This window comes from Leptidea sinapis, chromosome 13, assembly GCF_905404315.1.
Source record: "Leptidea sinapis chromosome 13, ilLepSina1.1, whole genome shotgun sequence".
NCBI lineage: Eukaryota > Metazoa > Arthropoda > Insecta > Lepidoptera > Pieridae > Leptidea > Leptidea sinapis.
Window position 1 is genome coordinate 3,193,700 of NC_066277.1, and position 22,577 is coordinate 3,216,276.

At 37.9% G+C, this 22,577-nt stretch overlaps 1 protein-coding gene across 1 annotated transcript in view; it reads right to left on the minus strand.

Annotated features, from left to right (window-relative positions):
• The window catches only part of LOC126967766 (prestin), a 48,160-nt gene that overhangs the window by 5,331 nt on the left and 20,252 nt on the right, over positions 1-22,577 (minus strand). The window contains exons 3-16 of the mRNA XM_050812446.1: positions 19,957-20,118; positions 18,565-18,710; positions 17,460-17,523; positions 15,316-15,392; positions 14,396-14,560; positions 13,559-13,663; positions 11,441-11,574; positions 9,402-9,564; positions 8,020-8,100; positions 7,567-7,730; positions 6,848-6,928; positions 5,652-5,775; positions 2,036-2,212; positions 691-817 (exon numbers count right to left, since the gene is read on the minus strand). Of these exons, the coding sequence (XP_050668403.1) occupies positions 691-817; positions 2,036-2,212; positions 5,652-5,775; positions 6,848-6,928; positions 7,567-7,730; positions 8,020-8,100; positions 9,402-9,564; positions 11,441-11,574; positions 13,559-13,663; positions 14,396-14,560; positions 15,316-15,392; positions 17,460-17,523; positions 18,565-18,710; positions 19,957-20,118 (1,770 nt within the window). The remainder of the gene's footprint in view (positions 1-690; positions 818-2,035; positions 2,213-5,651; positions 5,776-6,847; positions 6,929-7,566; positions 7,731-8,019; positions 8,101-9,401; positions 9,565-11,440; positions 11,575-13,558; positions 13,664-14,395; positions 14,561-15,315; positions 15,393-17,459; positions 17,524-18,564; positions 18,711-19,956; positions 20,119-22,577) is intronic.

A 22,577-nucleotide genomic window follows, 5' to 3' on the forward strand; every position in this document is an offset into this window, starting at 1 on the left:
ATGTAAGACTCTTTTTGTATTTATATGTCAAGATGTCACGCACACAAGGATCTAATAGTTGCCCTAATAAAAAAGCTATTGTTCTTAGGTAGTGCGGTATCTAGTTGGAACGCTGCGGAGATCAATCCTTAATGTAAGTACACCGTATTTAAAAAAAAAGGTGTGTATGTCAGCTACCACACACGACTGGAGTTTACTGCTCAAGAACGATTGTCTTTGAACAGGTACTAAACAAAATCAAGTCCAATGGAGTCGGTTACAAACAGACATACAGCAGAAGCTAATAAAAACGTAATAATTAATCATTAACGCTCAAAATATGTCAGGAAATGCCCAAACACAACTCCTGTTAAAAGCGGAACTCAACTTTTAAAAGGTCCTTCAAGGAAGTTACATTTTGGCACACCCTGATAGGTATACTATACTACATATTATACTGCTACACACAAGTATATATATATATATATATATATATATACACACACACACACACATGAAAAGTGAAAGGTGCGCAAGAAATGATGCGCACCAAAAACGTTACTATCCCATTTGATGTGTAGGTTTTACTCTCCATATTTTTCTCATACCTTATATGAAAATCGATTCTTAAGGAGTAAACTCAAAGAATAATAACAATTATTATTATAACCCTAGCGTTAAATAATTTCCCATAAAATAGGGTAATATTACCATTAGCGCCCGCTAAAAGCACAGTAATTTGATTTGCCACGAGCTCCTTCTGAGCTGACACCAAACTCTTGATCCCTGGTGCGTCCACGTACGATAAAGCCGTGGCGTCTATTATGACGCACTGAATCTGGAAAATTAAAATTTTGTCAGGTTACACAAATAAAACTGAAGAGAAAATTCTATGAACGATGCGGGACTCGCGTTCCGTGCGAGCGCTGTTCCCAACTGAGCCCACCGTTCGAGTGACGTATTGTCATAAAATCTTGTTTGTCTTGTTCAACTCTCAGGTTGTGGCTTCATCTACAGGATCTACTTTACAGTTGATAACCTGCTCAACCGAAATATTTGCATATTAGGAAATTTTGTTTTCAGTTTAATTTGTGTGTTAATCACAGAAGTAAGGTTTATCACTTTAAAAACATAACAAATTGTTTTGTCAGGTTTTTATCGCAAAATTTCGTTCTTCCTCTACTCCACGAAAAGAAAATTTCTGGCAAAGAAGTTTCTAGGCTTTACAGTTACCGAGATATCGTAAAGGGACATAAGTGGAAATATCATATATCTTATCTTAATATCTTAATATATATAAGTTACGTGACACGTTGTTTGTCCGCGATGGATTCCTAAACTAATGAACGGATTTTAATGGAGAGTACTTCATGGAGTGCAGTTTGGTCCAACTTGAGAGATAGGATAGTATTTATCTCGATTTGGGACCCATAATTATTTTAAATTCCAATATTTGTTTTGTTTGGACATATTTTCTACGAGAGAATTTATTGACACACGGTTTGACAGTTCTGCTGTGAAACAATTTCATTATAACAACAGGGAGCATATTTTACGAAATAATTCTTGATGTTATGAAATATTATTGGCAAATTCGTATAAAACAGTTTGTTTATAATAATTTACACACATTAGTTTTACCAGTGGGAGGCTCCTTTGTAGAGGATGCCGGCTAGATTATGGGTACCACAACGGTGCCTATTTCTGCCGTGAAGCAGTTATGTGTAAGCGGTATTGTGTTTCGGTCTGAAGGGCGCCGTAGCTAATGAAATTACTGGGCAAATGAGACTTAACATCTTTTATCTCAAAGTGACGAGCACAGTTGGAGTCCGGTCAGAATTTTTGGGGTTTTTCCAGAATCCTGGGCGGCACTGCAACGTTGGGCAGGGCGTATCAATTACCATCAGCTGAACGTCATTTTCGTCTCGTCCCTTATTTTCATAAAAAAAGTATTAGGTTCGTAATTATACTTTCTGTAAGACCAAAAAGCGCATAAAACATGATCCCGCAGGAAGCGAGTATTTGAAATGATACCTAGTAAAAAATTAATACTAACCCTGGAGCAGATGTTAGAGTCCCACTCGTAGGAGTCACTCTTCGTAAGTTCGTCTTCGTTTACCTCGGGCCTCAACAAACCGATCTTTCTGAAGAGTGTCGACCGAAATAAATTCTTACTCGCGAAGTTCAGACCTCCGCAGTAGTGGAATATCTTGATACCAGGAATCTCTTCGGCCTGAAAAGTTAAAAAAACATATTTTTAGAGGTTTGAGTATGAATATGTCAATTTGGTTAAAATAAATTATTTTGATTGAAATAAAACGTTCTTGGTGCGAAAATTTAGAGTACAGTGACGGCTAGAACATTCTAGATTTGAAAAGAAAAAGAACAGTTGCACTCCGGGAGTGCAGATAGAAATGAAAACATGAACTATAACATGTGCTTTTGTAATCGCGATAAAATACACAGATTAAATTTTTTAACCAAAATTTATGAACGATGCGGGACTCGAACCCGCGCCCTCTCGGGTTCCGTCCGAGTGCTCTTACCAACTGAGCTAATGCATTGCTCAAAATAGAGGTTAACAGTCAACCTCAATTTTTTTCCACGGTTTTACAGCTGTTACAGTCTATATAGACGTATAAATTATCTATTCGGACGTAAAACGTTTCCCGCGTTTATTTGTTAGTCTGTTTGACATTCGGAAAACTTCAGAATCATCATGGTATCGACAGTGTTGTCAGCGATATTGTAAACGTTTTGCATATTCTTTGTTTATACTTAGTACTTTATAACTTTATACCAAGTTTATTTGTGAGACCGTTTATGTGGATTGTGTTACATTTTTATAATAAACTCCCAAATTATATAAAAATATTACCAATTAAAAATTGTTAATGTATCGTAAAAAAATACCATTTAAGGCACATTATAATGTGAAAGATTATTTGAATGATAAAGATAGTTGATAGATAATGTTTCTAAATTTATTGTTAATGAACATTATACTCATTTGAATGCTATTGTAACTTTTGTACTTCATCCTGACTTGCACTAAATTACTTATAAAGTTTTACAGTGAATAAAGATTATTTGAATAGAACTAGATATCGCTGAGCAACACACTGTAGAAATCAATATAATACTTAAAATTTTCAGTGCAAATAAAGCAATTATGTGGTATTTCTATTAGCCAAGTCGAAAAAATTGCCATTTCTGTACGAATGCTGAACTCTGCACCTTCGCATTCTCAAGGTACAACATTATTCCAAGTTTATTTGTAAGGCCCACTGACCTCTACTATATACCACTGGACTGGCGGCTGTCAAAGTGCTTTTGTGCCTGTTTGATATTCGCCATTTTGGCGCTGTTGGCCATGTAGCGAGAGTCTGCGGTACTAAAACTAGTGATGACAACCTTAGCAAACATCGATTAGATGGTGGGAAACTATTTACAAAAAAATGTGTACTTTATAACGTTGATTCTTGAAGTACGAGTACCTATAACACGGAAAACGATAAAAAAATATTATGATTATTTTATAGCGATAGAAATGACTGTACAATATTGTATATTATTATTGAAAAGAGCGCAAGAAAAGAATGCTGGGAGAGTTTCTGGCGCCGCTTCTTCTCTCTCATAGCGCCATTTGTTTCCAAAGCGGTAGTAGTATCTAGTATATTAGAAATGACATCAAAAAGAATTCTAAAGGAATCAATTTTGAGAAAATAAATGCCTTCAATTAATTCAAATGAAAAAATACTTCATAGTATTCTACGTTCCTTCGCAGCCATTTGTATTATACGTCAAAATTTATACGGTACAACTTACCTCTAAAAATAATCTTAAGCAAACTAACTCTAAATTAACATTACAAAGTTCCGGTCCCTACCCAATGTCAGTTAAAATTTATAATAAGATACCAGAACACTTAAAAGCCGAAACCAATATTAAAAAATTCATAACCTCTTTGAAAAAGTTACTTTTGGAAAATTCTATTAATGAATACCTAGAGGAAAAATATATTTGAATGTTCATAGCTATGCCTTATTACAATTATTTAGTTCTACAATTTTGTTTAACTAAGTCGCATATAACGCAATTTAATTAAATAAAAAGAAAAAAAAAAATTAGTTCTCTGGACGCTCGCGAGTGGCCCTTAAAATATGCAAACAAAAATATCTGTCAAACTTAAGGAACAGCCTGTCCAGTGGTATTTATACAGGTCAATGATAAGGCCGTATAAGTAGAATCATTTCAAGCAATTTAAAAATTCGAAAAAGTTTGACATATTTTTCATTTCAATGTCAAAACAGAAATAATATTTCAGTGTACAAAGCATAACAAAGCAATTTAATGGAACCATTTTCACGTAAATTTGATTTTAGAGAGCCATGAAATGCGGGTTTTCTCAGACAAACGGTATCCGTTCACTCATGCATACCAGGTCGGTGTTTTAGACTCGACAAGATGGTGGATCTTTCTTTATCTGAACATTCTGTTTATGTGTTGTGTGCAGTTCATTATCCTGTCGTTAAAAACTGACGAGGAACTCGATACGATAAACGAAGTAGTGGTGCTAACAAATCAATAAATTTTTCAAAGTGTTATGTTGTATTATTTGTCTTACCAAACAAGCCGTAAACGTGTAAATACATAGACTCACGCACACACCTACGGCCGTTCCCAATATTCAGTCAATCTCTTACTTGAGATAAAAATTGAAACTATCGTTGACTTTTCCCAATAAACTTATCGACGGTAACTCACGCACACACGCTGTGTGTCAATGGGACGACGTATACGTTACCAGCGATAGAAGTGTGTATGGAAATTGCAATTCACGCGTCCCACTATAAGGCGATAAGAATGAGTTATCGGGTATATTGGGACAGCTACAGATTAATGACAGCTAATTACTGACAGTAGAAGGTAGTTATTTATCTCTATCGGTAGATAGTATATTGGGTACATAGTAGTATAGTAACATTTTGGGCCATAACACTAATACAAGCCGATCGGCCGCCATTATGAGATGCCATCGTCTGTGACAGATCAGTTTGCGCAATAAAATATTTAGAAATGCCGTCGTGCGTTGTGAAAACACTACTATAAAAGTATTTGTAGATATATGTTAATTTAAGGGAGAAAAAATTGTGTAACTGGTATACCCCGAAACCTCACACACACTAGCATAAAGGTGCTTTACTTGCTAATACCACGGCGCGGAGTCCTTCTTTTTTTACTAGTCCGTGTCTACATGTGTCCCGTGCCCGTTCTTCTCAGGTTATAGAGGTTAACTGTCAATCTCAATTTTTTACGACGTTTTCACAGCTGCTGTCACAGTCTTAAAATCGATTGTGTGGTAAAGGTTACTATAATATAAATGACTTTCTTAATGATACCACAGATTGGGAATGGATTGACCGCCCTCAGGCTATTAAATAATAATTGTACAATATTATTTTGTGAACATATTTTTTCGATGAAAAAACAAAGCCCGCTGAGTTTGTTGCGCCCGTTCTTCTCAGGTCTGAGGGTGGTAGTTTTTGACTTTGAATAAGTGATTTCACATCATATTTTGAATAAAAATATTTGAATTTGAATATGGAAACGTATAAATGATGAATTAAGGAGAAATGTTTGCCTGATGTGAAATAAAAAATACCACTTACCGCTCTGTATCGATTGATGTCCAAGTAAAGATCGGTGTTCAGAACTCTTCCAAGAAGACAGGTGTAAGGCTTCTGAGACCGGCAAAACAAGGCGCCGACACTTGCCAGGATACCAGCACCCAGACTGAAATAATACTGATTTTATTTTAACATACAAGTAAACGACTTTGATTTTTTTTAATGACAGTAAGGGACGAGGCAAGCAGGACGTTCAGTTGATGGTAATTTATACGCCCTGCCTATTACAATGCAGTGCCCATCTGGAACTCTTGAAAAACCCAAACATTCCGAGCGACACTACAATTGCGCTCGTCACCTTGAGACATAAGATGTCTCATTTGCCCAGTCATTTCATTAGCTACGGCGCCCTTCAGACCGAAACACAATAATACTTACACATTACTGCTTCACGGCAGAAATAGGCGCGGTTGTGGTACCTATAATCTAGCCGGCGTCCTGTACAAAGGAGCCTCCCACTGATTATTGGATTGGTGTAAAAATAAATTTTTTTAAAGAATTACAATGCGCATGATTTTATATCAATATTTACATTTGGTAGGTATTTGGTCAAGATTAACCTTCCTTTTTTCAACATGACGCGACAATGAATCTTGTCAAAACCCATTTAATGTGTAAACCTCAGTTCTGCAGAAAATAGACTGCCTATTTCGCTTTATCCTTTCTACTCAATTCAAAAGAAAAATAAAATAAAAATGAAACCAATCCTCAGAGCTTCACACCGAAGTAATATCTTAGATAAGAACAACTCGGGAGTCGGGGACTTTATACTTCTTTTCGTTTACTGCTACTTCTTACGTTTAATACGTTTCTCACTACTTCTTCTCATTAGCTCAACCCTTTACGAAGTAGCGGTAGATTCATTTTTTGACATTCATAAGTGTCATTTCCGTGAGCTGCAGAATGTCAAAACGCTTAGTCACTTTAAGAATTAACTCGCTAAGTTTATGAAACTTTACCTAGTAATTTCACCAGCTATCGCGCCTTTCAAACTCATACACAAATAACATTACTGCATAAAAAAAGTTACAATTCCATTGCTATATTATCTGGCAGAGCAAGTATTACATCAGTGATTTAATGTAGGTATTTTACATCTGAAATGAAATTTTCTACACAATAAACTTTTTAATTTGAATAGCGGAGGCTCAATAAACTGAATTTAAAAGCATACCTACCCAATGTCAATATTTACGAGAACCGTGACGAGGAACGTAATCAACCACACGACTGCATCCAGCTTACTTAGCTTCCAGAATCTGTAACAAAATCAACAATTAATCACGGACGCACAAAATCAGTCTATCATCATTTAAGCCGGAAGAAGTGTGTCTTCTACCGCATTTATCACGGGGAGTGTTCCGAAGAGGTGTTTAACCTGATTCCTGCCGCCGAATTCCACCTTCGCACGACACGCCACGAGTTAGTATATCATCCCCACCATCTGGATGTGTGGCGGTTTTCAAGGAGCGTTCTTCCTCGTACTACAAAGCTGTGGAATGAGCTTCTTTGTGCGGTGGTTCCGGGACGATATGACATGGGTACCTTCAAAAAAGCGCGTACACCTTCCTTAAAGGCCGGCAACGCTCATGTGATTCCTCTGGTGTTGCAAGAGAATGTGGGCGGCGGTGATGACTTAACACCAGGTGACCCGTACGCTCGCTTGTCCTCCTATTCCATAAAGATGTCCACTACTGAACAAAGGCCTCCCCCAAAAGATGTCCACGACGATCGGTTTTGTGCTGCTCTCAATCAGATCGCGGGATCGCATTCGACGAGGAAAGCGCAGGACCGAGCGTCGTGGAAATCTTTGGGGCAGGCCTTTGTCCAGCAGTGGACGACTTCCAGCTGATGATGATGATGACTTATTGTAAGTAAAGATTAAATGTAATCTTACTTGGCCAACTCCTTGATCTGCAAGAACATCCCCTTCAGCGACACGACGATGATGGAAGCCAGCACAGCTCGGGGCAGCAGTTCAAAGAACGGCCCGATCCACAGAAGCACGCACAGGATCAGCATAGCGCTGGTCAGTGACGTCAATCCAGTCTTACTACCCGCCTGGAATTCATTATTTACATCATACTCGTAAGCTTTCTACCAATTAAGGTGGATGCATTTTACACCCTATACCCCATATGATCACATGTTTTTTTTATAAAAATAAGGGACGACAGGAACCGGACCCCTGCCCATCACAATGCAGTGCCGCTCAGGATTCTTGAAAGACCCAAAAATTCTAAGTGGCACCACAACTGCTCTCGTCACCTTGAGAAAAGATGTTACTCTCATTTGCCCAGTAATTTATTTACATTACTCTTAATAAATTAATCTCAGTATATTTACTTACTTGATACTGTATATATGATCTTGACAGACTTGCACAAAGAGGCGCGCAGCAAAAGAAGGAACCAAACACATTACTAGCACCCTGCAAAGTAATAACAATGATAGTTAAAGGGATGGCTTCATTAAGGTGGAGCGGAAGAAGAGGAGGCCTCCTAGTCATAATCAATGTGGCACAGCACTGATAGGACAGAACCAGCTCCTGCGTCCCGTAATCCCAGCGACGTATATCTACGTCTTTCGCTTTCACCACACCACCAAAGCTTCCGAGATTATTCAGTACTTGGTGGAGAAGACAAGATTGGGGGTCGAAAAGTTAGTGACGCGTCACGCAGTAGACTCCAACTCTTTTGTTGTTCGCGTCCCGACAGAACATATATCAACCTTCCTGGACGTGCAGCTGTGGCCGAAGGGGGTCATGTTTCGCAAGTATCGCGGACGTCGCCGACCGCCGGAAGCTACCGAACCCGCACCTCACATCGCCGCGAAAATGTGATGTAGATGTAAGTTATGTATCATATGTATGTTAGACTAAAAGGTATTTATTTTATGGGCCATGTAGCCTGAAATAAAATGATTTAATATTATTATTATTAAAAATCCTTTAATTAAATTAGTGCGCTGTATTGGTCATTATAGCACCAGTTAGAGGCAACCGCGATAAGGGCAGTGAGATTTTTATTATGACAATAAGGGACGGGACGAGCAGGACGTACGGCTGATTGTAATTGTTACGCCCTGCTCATAACAATGCAGTGCCGCTCAGGATTCTTAAAAAACCCACAATTCTAAACGGCACTGCAATTGCGCTCGTCACCTTGAGACATAAGATGTTAAGTCTCATTTGCTCAGTAATTTCGCTAACTACAGCGCTCTTCAGACCGAAACACAATAATGCTTACACATAACTGCTTCATGGCAGAAAAAGGGGCCGTTTTGGTACTCATGATCTAGCCGGCATCCAGTGCATAGAAGCCTTCTTCTTCTGCCATGAAGCAGTAATGTGTAAGGATTAATGTGTTTCAGTCAGAAGGGCGCCGTAGCTAGTGAAATTGACGACCGCAATTGTAGTGCCACTCAGAATTTTGAGGTCTTCCAAGAATCCTGAGCGGCGGCAGGGCGTATTAATTACCATCAGCTGAACCTCAACTCGCTTCGTCCCTTTTTGTTGTAAAACATGTTATTCTAGCCTGTAAAATAAAATTGTATTAATGTTCTTTTCCCAGTCAATATTAAGTTTTGCCATGAACTGCCATAGGTAAATTCATTAATGTAAGTTTGGTTCTTTTATTATTTACAGTAACCCAAGTGGCACCTTGTGTCCTACGGGTAACAATAAATATCTTTGAATTTTTGAGGGATTAGAAGATAATATTCTCTACTCACCAGAGCCAACAGTTCCTGATTAGCATCAATCTCATATTTCTCTTTCGATGCGAATATGAGAGCCATAGACATTGAAATGGTGTAGGTGACCATAGTGATCGTAAACGCGTCCAGAGATATCTTTGGTAACAACTCTAGCGGAGGCACCTCAGGGTAAGGTAGCCTGAAATACAAAGGGGGGGATTAGTTACCTCTTAGGGGTGAAATAGAGTCCCTTTCTGTATAGGGAGGTGGTGGGATTTGTCAAGTCAACTAGTTGTCTCCCGCGACTTTACCCTCATTTAATAAATTCGAGTTTTAAAATACCTATTGTGTTGGCGCCATATTTCATTTGCTAATTTCGGAGCGAACTTGTAACTGTCAGTGTCACCGTCAGTTGTCAAGTTCTTGTTTCCACTCCGCACTCCGTGCCCTCTCAACTTACGTACGTAACGTACCCTCCCCCTACTTCGTCCCTCACTTGTCGGTGGATCATGAGCTCACATGCTTGCGCAGCGCTCCGCGACTCGCGTATTTTCATAATTTAATGGCGGACGCGCCACCTAACTAACCTCACCAGTGATAACAGACCTGACCACCAAACACGAACTAAAAGAACAAGAAAGGATTTATATAAAGGCCAATTTGATTCCCCCGGAGGCTGCAGAGGAATACCAGCATTTACCAGGTCAGTTCCCTCCGTCCCTGTATATCTTATATTGTGACTTAGGTAACTATTACAAATTGGAGTATAGTATCACGAACTACTTTTGTATTAAGTAAGGATTGAAATTTTTTATAATGTTGTTTTTATAGAAAACCATCAGGTAAGCACACGCGAATCCAACAGTCCTCCAGCATTTATTCTGCCGAATAACTTACAAAAAATATTTACGGCTGAGATTTTTTGATATAATAATATTGACACACAAAAATTATCTTGCCCCAAATTAGGCATAGCCTGTGCTATATATTTAATACAATATACTTACTAAATACATCTAAACATCCATGACTTGGAAATAAACATCCATATTCATCATACAAATGTTTGCACATAAAATTATTAAATATAAATTTATATTTATATATTTTTTTTAGCGTAAAGGTCATAGGTTCGGCTACTATTCCTCACATATCTCGCTATAATACACAAATATAGTATTATTGAAATCTGACTTGTAGATCTAGTGATAAGCACGTTAAAAAAAAATGTTTTACATAGCATAGCATAGCTTTACATAGTTTTAGCATAGCTTTTACTGGTAATAAATGACGGACCGTCTAGTAGGCTCGCTTGGTCTTTAGCGGCGTCATTAGATACTACAGTGACATTTTAATCTGAGTCTCTGAATACAGAAAAACGACACCTGCTTATAATATTAAATCATTTTTATTATAATCTTTCATTATTATTATTTTTATCTACGTTGCCTTATCACTAGGCCAGTAATCTAGACAGAAAGGCTTAGATATGGCAAGCTTTTCTAAATGCACTCATTATTCAACGAGATACGAGATGTAAGTGACAAAGCAAATATAAGAAAGAAATTTTAATATCAATTAAACTTTGCTCAATCTAAGAATCTATATAGTTATTAAATCGGTATGATTGATTTATTATAAATATGTCTTATTTTTAAATTACTTTCTTTAGAAATCAATCTTCTAGATTTTTTTATGAGACGAGAAGGACGTTCAGCTGATGGTTATTGATACGCCAAATAATTTGAGCGGCACTACATTTGCGCTCGTCACCTTGAGACATAAGATGTTAAGTCTCATTTGCCCAGTAATTTCACTAGCTACGACGCCCTTTAGACCGAAACACACTAATACTTACACATTACTACTTCAAGGCAGAAAAGGCGCCGTAAAACATACCTATTTTATACAATTCTCAAAATAAGTATACAGAAAACATGAATATCACATTAGCCGAAATTCACAAATAAATTATAATCGTACGAGAAAATAGCGCGCATTAGACCGTAGTATTTCGCATATTGACACGCGCGAAATGTGGGCAAACGAACTTTTATTTCTGTTAAATTACTCACCCAGTAGGTATATTCCCCACCAGCGATATTCCGTACAGGCCCTTCAGATCACAGAACCTAGAGATTAGAGTTCCAATAACTATGGTGAGTAACTCTATAGGCACTGGCACACGGCTCCGTTTGCTCACCCACGGCTAAAAGACAAAAAAAAATGAATGTATTTTTTTTACTTAAACAAATAAAGCAAATTAGATTTGACAACTCCTCTTAGAACTTGAGAACTCGACTATCTTTAAAAAAGCGCTCTGTTATAACACACATACACAGTTCTGGTCCCTACCTAATGTCAATGAAAATTTATAATAACTAGAACAGAAACCGAAACCATTATTAAAAAATTCATAAGTTTCTAGAAGAAGTTACTTTTGGAAAAAAGTTAATATTTCATTAATGATTCATTATCATCATCATCATTTCAGCCGGAAGACGTCCGCTGCTGGACAAAGGCCTCCACCAAAGATCACCATGACCATCGGTCCTGCGCTGCCCTCATTAAACCTATTCCGATCTTGACAAAATCGTCGGTCCATCTTGTGGGGCCTACAAACACTGCGTCTTCTGGTGCGTGGTCGCCGTTCGAGGACTTTACTGCCACAACGTCCATCCCTGCGGCCCTGCCCACTGCCACTTCAGTTTCGCAACCATCTGGTCTATGTCGGTAGCTTTGGTTCTCCTACGGATCTCCTCATTTCTGATTCAATCTCGTAGGGAAACTCCGAGCACAGCCCTCTCCATTGCCCTCTGAGCAACAATGTGCTTCCACATAAGGCCCATAGTTAGCGACCACGTCTGTGTTCCCTATGTCATCACTGGCAACACACACTGGTTAAAAACCTTCGTCCTCTGAGACTGAGGTATTTTGGACGAGAAGATTTTAGGGACCTATTCGACCAGTGAATTTTTTTTTGATATCTGCCCCTCTTTGTTCTATGCTATGCCCTACGAGGTGCATGTGATAATTTAGTACTTCAATTATTTGTTTCGTATCAAAGTCGCATGTAGCAATAGCAATTTAAATAAAAAAAAATCGGTCGGGTAATTCAACTTGAGGGGCAAGCTGGGGAGTTCGTATGAATGATTTGATATTAGTGGATGAAGCCAGATAAGTTTGTCAAGACCATGGGAAATGGAAGAGAAAAGAAATATATTTATTCACCATACGGAGTGACAATAACATAACGGCTTTACTGATTTTTACCAAATTTTATATGCATATTGAGTATCGGCTACTATCTATTTTTCATACCCCTAAGTAATAAGGGTTGTTCACCTTTAACATTTTTTTTAATTTATGTACAAAATTTTTTACTTTTATTTTATTATGATCCAACATTAAAAAATACGTACAACTTCAAATTTTCACCCGTCTAAGATCGACACCTATTTTTGTATCGCGATTTTATTCTGTTCCATCCACAGATACGCAATAGAGTTGCAAGATGACAATCGAATATAATGATTATTGTAGTACGATATATTTGGTTGGTCTGAGAATCATATTTTATATGGCAATACAACGTTTGGTCAGCTAGTAATATTATACAAATTTTAGGTGGCCTGCGCAGAACCAGACAAGAACCATGCATCATTATTCTTTATATAATCTACTATACTATAGTAAGCCTTCTTTGTCAAACAACCGTTAATATATTTCTTGAATTTGTGCTCAGTGAGTCCTAGTATGGTGTCTGGTATTTTATTGTAAAATGTGCTACCCAAGACCAACGAAGGAGCCCTTAACCCTAGCTAACTTATTAAACGGCACAGATGGCAGTGATTACGGAAGACCGAAATTTCTCTCCCACCTACCTCTACCCAGAGGGGAGATGTGGTGTATATGTGTGTTTGTATGTATGTTTGTAATTGGACCTTCTTTTTTATGACAGTAAGGGACGAAACGAGCATGACGTTCAGCTGATGGTAATAACATAAGCCCTACCCATTACAACGCAACTCAAACAGTCTGAGCGATACTACAATTTGCTCGTCACCTTGAGACTTAAGAACAAAATACATTAATGCTTACACATTACTGATTCACGGTAGAAATAGGTGGCGTTGTAGTACCCATAATCTAGCCGGCTTCCTATGCAAAGGAGCCTCCCACGGTAAACTTACCTTAAGTAGTTCATTGTTCAAGGCTATGGCAGTACACGCTATGATTGATATAACTAAAGCGGCCAAGTTGGTGTTTACAATGTTCTTTAGAATCTCCACCAACGTCTGAAAAAAAAAGAATTATAGCATTAAAATACAAATATCTTATGTTATGACGTCATAGTACATAAACAAAAAAAGACAAACGGGGAAGTAATTAGGTTCATAGGCAGTACCGCTGATGTCGATATCATCTTAATGTTGCAGAAGAGGGCTATTCGCGTTATTTATAACCTAGGTCCTAAAGTATCATTAAAAGAAGAATTTAAGTTTTAGACCATTAATATGTGACTCAATCCTATTTTGGATAAAATATTTGAATTTCCGCATAAAAATCTCTCTCGTTCCGAGAGCACTGATCTAACTGCCACAGATTTTATCAGAATACACGGCGTTGATATATTGAGCAAAGTTCAGTTCTTTGGCAACTTGCAAGACATGGACTAATTACCAATCCTTCACTTTAAGCCAACGTTTGTAGTGGCAAATATATATAGTGATATAAATCGGATATTCGGGCTCACAAAGCGTACTGTTCTCACCTCTGGGCGAGCGATCTCCAGTACCAGCTCTACAGCATCCAAGGACGAGCGGCTCGAATCATTGAATAATCAATTCATCTACAATCAGCTTGATTTTTTTTTGCTAGAGATAGATGTAGGATAGTACAATAACTAATTTAATCTTCAATCCTTATATTACATAGAAACAATTTGAAATTATATATAAAATAATCAGTCCCTTATCCTAGCACTCGATCATAACCTAATTCAAATATTTAAATTCATAAGAACATACCATTACAACTTTATAATTGCTTCCAAGCTTTGGTAGCTTGATGCCGAACAAGTCCTTGAGCTGTGAAGCCAAGACATGAAAGGATGCAGCAGTCGTGAACCCTGACACTAAGGGCTCTGATAGGAGTGTGGACACCGCACCGAGCCGAAGCACCCACATCAATACCTGGAACATACGTCATAAGCGCGTTACAAAAAGTGAAAGACCTATATTTTATCTAAGGGTCTATCTTCAGTGAACGCTGTTTTATTCCGATTTAAACGCTGTTATCAATCAGATTTGGCCCGTAACATGTAAAAGTCGTAGTTGAGAATGTCGAGCCACGAGCGATTTATTTGTTATAGAGGCATTTTTGACAAAAACCACAACGATGGAAATGTCGCCGCAAAGAGAATACATTTCGTATTTCATAATGTGAATAATGTCATTAACATAGATTTAAAATAGAAATGGCCCAAGAATACTTCCTTGAGGAACCAAACAAACAATCACTGCTGGCTGCAGTAGACATATATAAGATTAGTATTTATAATGTGATACTTGACAACTATCGCTCTTGAAAAACGGATTAACACGAGGTTAAGCCATGCCTACAATGGTGCAATATATTTTGAACACAGACCAGGTAAAAGTTTTGAATGCATGTCCTTAATATAAAATTTCGCTTACTATTATAACACTTTGCACAAACTATAAAAAACAGCTAAAATAATTTAAATATAAGTTGTACACAGGAGATATAGTCTTTTTTCTTTTGGGATACTCCAGGGCTCGCATCTGGGGCCTATTTTATTAAATATACATAATCTATAGCGGCATTACCTGAACTCATATTTTTTTTGGCGTTTTGAATTGTTTCTTTTTAAATGATGATATATATGATATAATGTTCTTCATATAAATAATACAAACAAAAATACCTGTATTATTCCCACGGCCAAAGTAAGCGTGCAGAGAACTTGAAGAGATGTATATTGTAACACGATTTGATCTACATCTGGAAATTAAATTTATTGTTACAATGAGATTGATATATTTGCGTATTATGAAGCTAATACTGACTCTGAACTGTGTACCAAAACTAATAAGCTGATAGGGTTGTGTAACTGTTGTTTTGTTTTTAACTGATAACGTTTTTAGTGTTATATTATAATCGCCCTCATAACCCATAAAAGGCATTTATGTTCTCAAATCTATTTCTTTAGAATTAATTTTGAATGTCATTTCTAACGCTACCATCGCTTCGGAAACAAGTGGCGCTCTATGAGAAAAAGAAACTGCGCAAGAAACTCTCCCAGCATTCTTTTTTTGCACTATTTGTAATAAAATATAAAATAATATACTGTTATTGTTATAAAATAATCATAATCTAGTCCCAGGCTATCCGATCACTCAGATATTCAGCTGTGAAGTAGTAGGGTTTACGAGAGAGCCATTTTTAATACATCCTTTAAATTTATTTACAGATAATGCCTGAACAGCGACATGGACTTTATTATAAAAGCGTATACATTTCCCTTAAATCTATTATGTATCTTATGAAGCCTACTAGAATTAGTTACAAGCAATCCCTTATTTCTAGTTTATAATATAAGTTATAATAATGAAAATCACTATTTAGAGCAAAAAGGTGACGATTTATGCGAACGTATTTTAAATTTTCATAAATGTTCTGACAATGACTGTCTAACCAAGCTGATATATAGCACGAATAGCTCTCTTTTGCAGAGCAAACACAATATCAATGTCAGTAGCATGACCCCACGGCAAAATACCGTACGTCATGATGCTGTGAAATTAACTCAACATACTTTCTCCCCTGATTATCAAAGTAAGTATTTAATGTTAACTTTAATTATAATATTATTATTACCTGTAATTTTATTATATAATTATACTAGCTGACCCGACAGACGTTCAGTAGAAAATGAAAAATACTGTTTTATAGGAACTTGCCAATAATATTTCAAAACATCGAGAATTATTTCGTAACATAATATGCTCCATGTTGCTATGATGAAATGGTTTCACAGCAGAACTGTCAAACCGTGCGTCAATACATTCTCTCATACAAAATATGTCCATACAAAACAAATATTGAAAATAAAAATAATTATGGGTCCCAAATCGAAATAAACACTATCCTATCTCTCAAGTTAGACTAAACTGCACTCCATGAAGTAGTCCCCATTAAAATCCGTTCATTAGTTTAGGGAGTCCATCGCGGACAAACAACGTGACACGTAATTTATATATATTAAGAAGGTATTAAATTAAATGTAAACTTCTAGCGGTATCTTGGACCACGTGGAAAATACTAAAATAAGCTTAAAATAAGTATTAATTCTATACTAAACTAATGTAATAGATTATAAAATCGCGTAACTCTAGTAATTTTTAATCTAATTAGAATCATATATGTGAAAACTAGTAAATGGTTTATTGTTATTTAAATCCAATATGTCGACATAGTTGTAAATAGCTGTAAGTTTTCTTAAAAATAAATAAGTAAATAAATAATCTGGCGCATCAGATTAATCAGCAAACCTGACTTGAAAGTAGTTGAAATTATTTTCGAGGCCTCTTTCTGATAGACAACCAATGAAAACAGGCCAGGAATATAACTTTAGTGTGCGTGGCAAGCTACGTCTGACGCTCGCGATTTGTATGTCACTTTGTGTTAGTGTGCGTGCATTGCGCAAAATAAAGGTTAACTGTCAACCTCTATTTTTTTCGACGTTTTCACAGCTATCACAATCCATCTAGACGTATAAATGATCTAAGGGGAAAAATCTTAAATTTTTTTCGCCTCTCACCCCGTACCGTGAAATAAGACATCTTATGTCACAAGGTGACGAGCGCAGTTGTAGTGCCGCTTAGAATTTTTCGGTTTTTCAATAATCTTGAGCGGCACTGCGTTTTAATGGACAAGGCGTATCAATTACCATCAGCTGAACATCCTGCTCGTCTCGTCCCTTATTTAAGTAAAAAATAAAAAAGGATTTCCTTCCCAAAATATAATAAAAAATAGTTAAGGATTACAGAATTAGAAGTAAGATCTCACCTTCGACAGCAGTCACGTTTGACACTGATATCGTGTCCGGGTGAGCTGCGTGCTGCATCACAACCTGAAATATCAAATGAGCTTACTACAGTGCCGGATTTCTACGTAGCAAGAGTAGCAATTGCTAAAGGCCCCGCGTAAAACGAAGCCCCGCATTTTCCCCTCCGTTTAGGTTTTGTGGGAAGTTAAGTATACGTGGTACTGTCTTTCAGAGACGTGAAATTTGCGACAAGTCGAAAAAAAAGAAAATTGATGCTCTGGAGATGTGATGCTGCAGGAGAATGCTGGGAGATTCGTATCAACGACTCCATTCTCCAGCAACGAAGCATAAAACAACGCCTTTCGGTGTTAGTACAGAGTCGCATTCTTTCGAAGTTCTTCGGACACGTCTCCCGGTGCGAGAGTGAGCCCATCATTTTGGTGCAGGGAAAAGTTGAGGGCACCAGAGGGCGTTTAAGGTCGATCATGCGATGGAACGACCAAATTAAGTTTGCTGTTCGCAGTCCATTGAACGACAGTACCAGCCTGTCAGCCAGCATGGGAAAGTGGTGAAGATCGTAAAGCGAATCACATCTGCCCCAAAGGATGTCATTTCGTGATGACAATGACCAAGAGTGTCATGAAAAAGAAGAAGAAGGTAAATTATAATATATACTATATATGCTATAAGTTATTAACAAAAATTAACCAAATACAAAAAGTATTGAGTAAGTATTAAATTTTTAATACTTTCATATAGACAAGACCAAGGGCCTCTCAATAGAATTTGCTATGTGCCCCGCGCTTGCTAAATCCAGCACTGGCGTACTGAAACGGTCACTTACTAGCCGGAGGGGCATACAGTCTTTTTACCAGGGAGGCTCTTTTGCACAGGATGCCCGATAGATTATGTGTACCACAACGGCGCTTATTTCTGCCGTGAAGCAGTAATATATGAGCATTATTGTGTTTCGGTCTGAAGGGCTAGTCGGCGTAGATAGTGAAATTAAGTAAGATTTTTACGTGGCAGGTGATGATCGAACCGGTGGCATTGTGGAGAAGAACGGACTGCAGATTTTGAATTCCACACGAGGAGAACTTCAATATTAATATGTTGTAATATTACCTTTCCCGCCATGAGGCATGCTACAGCAAAGGTCCCCATAGAGACATGGGGGGAGGTCCCGAATATAACATACAGCAACACTGGGAAGAAAGCCATGTACAAACCAACGATCGGAGGAACTTCGGCGAGTAACGCGTATGCCATTCCTGGAAAAAAACAATAAGTTGTTAGATATTTAAACTAGTTCGGATTATGTCACCCCCAAAAACCCGTGTATTGAATAACATGAAAATTTTCAGAGGCGATTCCGGAATACGCAAAATGTACCTAGAAAAAAAATTAGTATATCCCTTTTAATAACAGCAGCAGAGTCCGCGGAGACCGGATCGACCAGTCACCCCAAGCATGACTCGTTCACGAGCACTACGCATGGACCAGCCATTGCTCGCTGACGCTGCTATATTTGAGGGCAGGGAACGACCCGGATCACGACGCCGTCACACAATAACATAAGCGAGCGTGACGAAGTAGAAACAAAATATATATCGAACACCCATATAGCCAAGTGGTTAGCGACCCTGCCTACTGAGCTAGGGATCCCGAATTCAAATCCCGGTAGGTGCAAACATTTATATGATGAATATGTATGTTTGTTTCCGAGTCATGGATGTTTATATGTATTTTTAAGTAAGTATATTTATTTATTTATAAGGTTTTTCAAGTCCGTTTTGACTGAAATTGGTCCTGGTATTAAATATAGTTGTCTTGTACCCATAGCGCAGGCTATGCCTAGTTTGGGGATATATTATTACACAAATAAAATTTTAAAACAAAATTGTATGAACGATGCGGGACTCGAACCAACGACCTCTCGCGTTCCTTGCTAGTGCTCTGCCAACTTAGCTAACCGTTCGAGTGACGTATCGTCATAAAACCTTGTATGCTTTGTTCAACTCTCATGTTGTGGCTTCATCTACAGGATCTACTTTACAGTTGATAACCTGCTCAACCCCAATATTTGCATATTAGGAAATTGACTTGAGATGTCGCTCTTGTAAATCTAAACAAATTTTATTTATGTATTAATCCATAATAATAGACGACCTGTATAGCCGAGTGGCTGGCGATCCTACCTACTAAGCTAGAGGTCCCGGGTTCGAATCTCGGTAGTTGCAAGCATTTATATGATGAATATGGATGTTTGTTTCCGAGTCATGGATGTTTAAATGTATTTATGTATGTTTATATGAATTTATGTATGTTAAAGTAAGTATATTGTATTAAATATATCATTGTCTTGTAACCCATAACACAGGCTATACATGCTTAACTTGGGGCAAGAATTTGTGTAAAAAGTGTGTCAATATTATTATTATTATAAATCCTAGATGTGAGGGTTATCACTTTAGAAACATAACAATTTGCTATATTATTGTAAAAAAAGTGCTGTACCTTGCGGTATGTGCATGACTGCGGTAGTAGCACCAGCAACCAGGTCGCCGACCAGGTCCCTCTTGAACTGGTACGATGGAAGCCATCGGACAATCGGCAATGAATTCAGCAAACACTCGCCGAAGCCGCAGTTCTCTATAATCCGCTTGCATCTTCGACGTACTGAAATATTGGAAGTTTTTTTATTACTATTGGCACAATACATTAGGTAATAGTAGAGAACTTTTACTTCATAATAGAGCGCCGGAATCGACACACGCACACATACCACTGGACAGACTGTTCTATATGTTTGACAGCAAATTTTTTGTGCCTATTTGAAGCGCCACTCGCGAGCGTCCAGAGAATCGATTTTGACGTATAATACAAATGGCTGCGAGAGAAACGTAGGTACAATACTCTGAAGTATTTTTGCAGATTTAATTAATTTCGGTCGTTTTCCGTGGTATTTATAGTTCAGGAATCAACGTAATAAGGTAGACATTTTTTTTAAGTAATAATCATGTAAAAAACGGAGATATCCGACATCCACCACGTTTCACTGTCTACTCTTGTGTGTCTAGTCTTCAAACTAATGTCAAATCACCGCACGTTTCATACTAGATTCAATTTCAATTTTTACTTTGGCAGTCCTGCCTCTTATTAGAAGTATTTACATCCTCTGTGGTTGTGGCAATATTTATCGCCAAACTTTTTATTTGAAAGTGAAACTTTTATTACATCGTCTCAACCTTTTCCGTCTGTGTGTTGCATGTCACGTGACGGTCGGACGGCGCCTATTAGTTCACAGCAGCTGACCGTGTAGTGGTATGGTATGGTATGGTATAGGGGCTCCTGTTTCCGCAATTAAACCACTAGCATGGGTCCATTTTGCGTGCAGTAATGGCCGGTTACTCCAACCAGCCCAGCTCCTTCCAGAAGTTCAGAACATTCCTGGGGTGTTCACAGACTTCTTGGAGCGACCTTGTATTGGTTAAGGTTTTTGCCCGTTGGTTGGCCACCCCCGCACATTCCAGGATTACGTGAGCGACCGTTTCGTCTTCGGTCAGACAACCTCTGCACTTAGGACTGTCCGTTACGCCGATTGTGAAAAGGTGTTTGTTTAGTGATGTGTGACCCGTTAGGGTGCCCACCATTATACGGATGTCATGTCTGTTGAGGCTCATAAGTCTACGTGTCAGTTTGGGCGATAGTGCAGGTATCGCCACCTTCGACTGTCTACAGCTTGAGACATTCATCCATCGGGTGTTGTGTAGGTCGTTGGTGAGAGAGCGTATCCATGAGCGCATTTGGCTGAAGGGCAGTGGCAGAAGTTGACCGTGTAGTGTATAGACTATTACTCATTTGTGCCAGTGCTCCACGCTATTTTGTTTGTTTTTGTCAGTGTTTAATGTAAATGTTGTTATTTATTAATGTTAAACTTTTATTGGCAAAGGTAATCAACGACACAGCTAGTGAGTCCAAAGGCATAAAAAGGCATAAAAGGCATTTATTTTCTCAAAATCGATTCCTTTAGAATTCTTTTTGATGTCATTTCTAATAACTACTAGATACTACTATCGCTTCGGAAACAAATGGCGCTCTGAGAGAGAAGAAGCGGCGCAAGAAACTCTCCCAGCATTCTTTTTTTGCGCTCGTTTCAATAAAAATATACAATATTGTACAGTCATTTCTATCGCTATGAAATAATCACAATCTAGTCCCAGGCCGTCCGATCATTTAGATATTCAGCAGTGGAGTAACAGGATTTACAACAGAACCATTTTTTTATAAAACATTTAAATTTATTTATAGATAATGCCTGAACAGTGTCTCGGACTTTATTATAGAAGTGTATACATTTACCCTTAAAGCTTGTATCTTATGTCTAATCTGTCTATCTCTAATCTGTCTCAAAACACTGATCAACGAGGAAAAAGCAAAGAATAGTGTTTAATTAGTTTAGTTTCACTTTTACCGTGGTTTCACAAAACCACACAATCCTTTCCTTAATTTTTTATTTGTCAATATGAGTAAATTAAATATCTGGTTTTGAGAGTTGCAACGTTGCGTTGCGTTCAACTGCTGTTACTTGATAAGAATAAGTCAAGGTTACCACATTAGTATGGAAATTGTACAAAATTAGTCGTTGATTAGACGTTTTCAGATAATATTTCCACATTTCTAGGAGAAGTGACGAGACAAACAAGACCTAAATTATGGGTACCACAACGGCGCCTATTTCTGCCGTGAAGCAGTAATGTGTATGCATTACTGTGTTTCGGTCTGAAGGGCGCCGTAGCTAGTGAAATTACTGGGCAAATGAGACTTGACATCTTATGTCTCAAAGTGACAAGCGCAGTTGTAGTGCCGCTCTGAATTTTTGAGGTTTTTCAAGAATCCTGAGCGGCACTGCATTGTAATGGGCAGGGCGCACCAATTACCATCAGCTGAACGTCCTGCTCGTCTCGTCCCTTATTTTCATTAAAAAAACCTGATAGTATTTTATTTTAGTACAATACAGGGCCGATCACGATATCTAGCCGGTAAAGAAACTCTCCCTGGAAAAATGCTTTGATCATCCAGGCCGTAGATACAGTCAGCGTCACCCAATTATTCAAAAACATGGCAAAACTCATTGT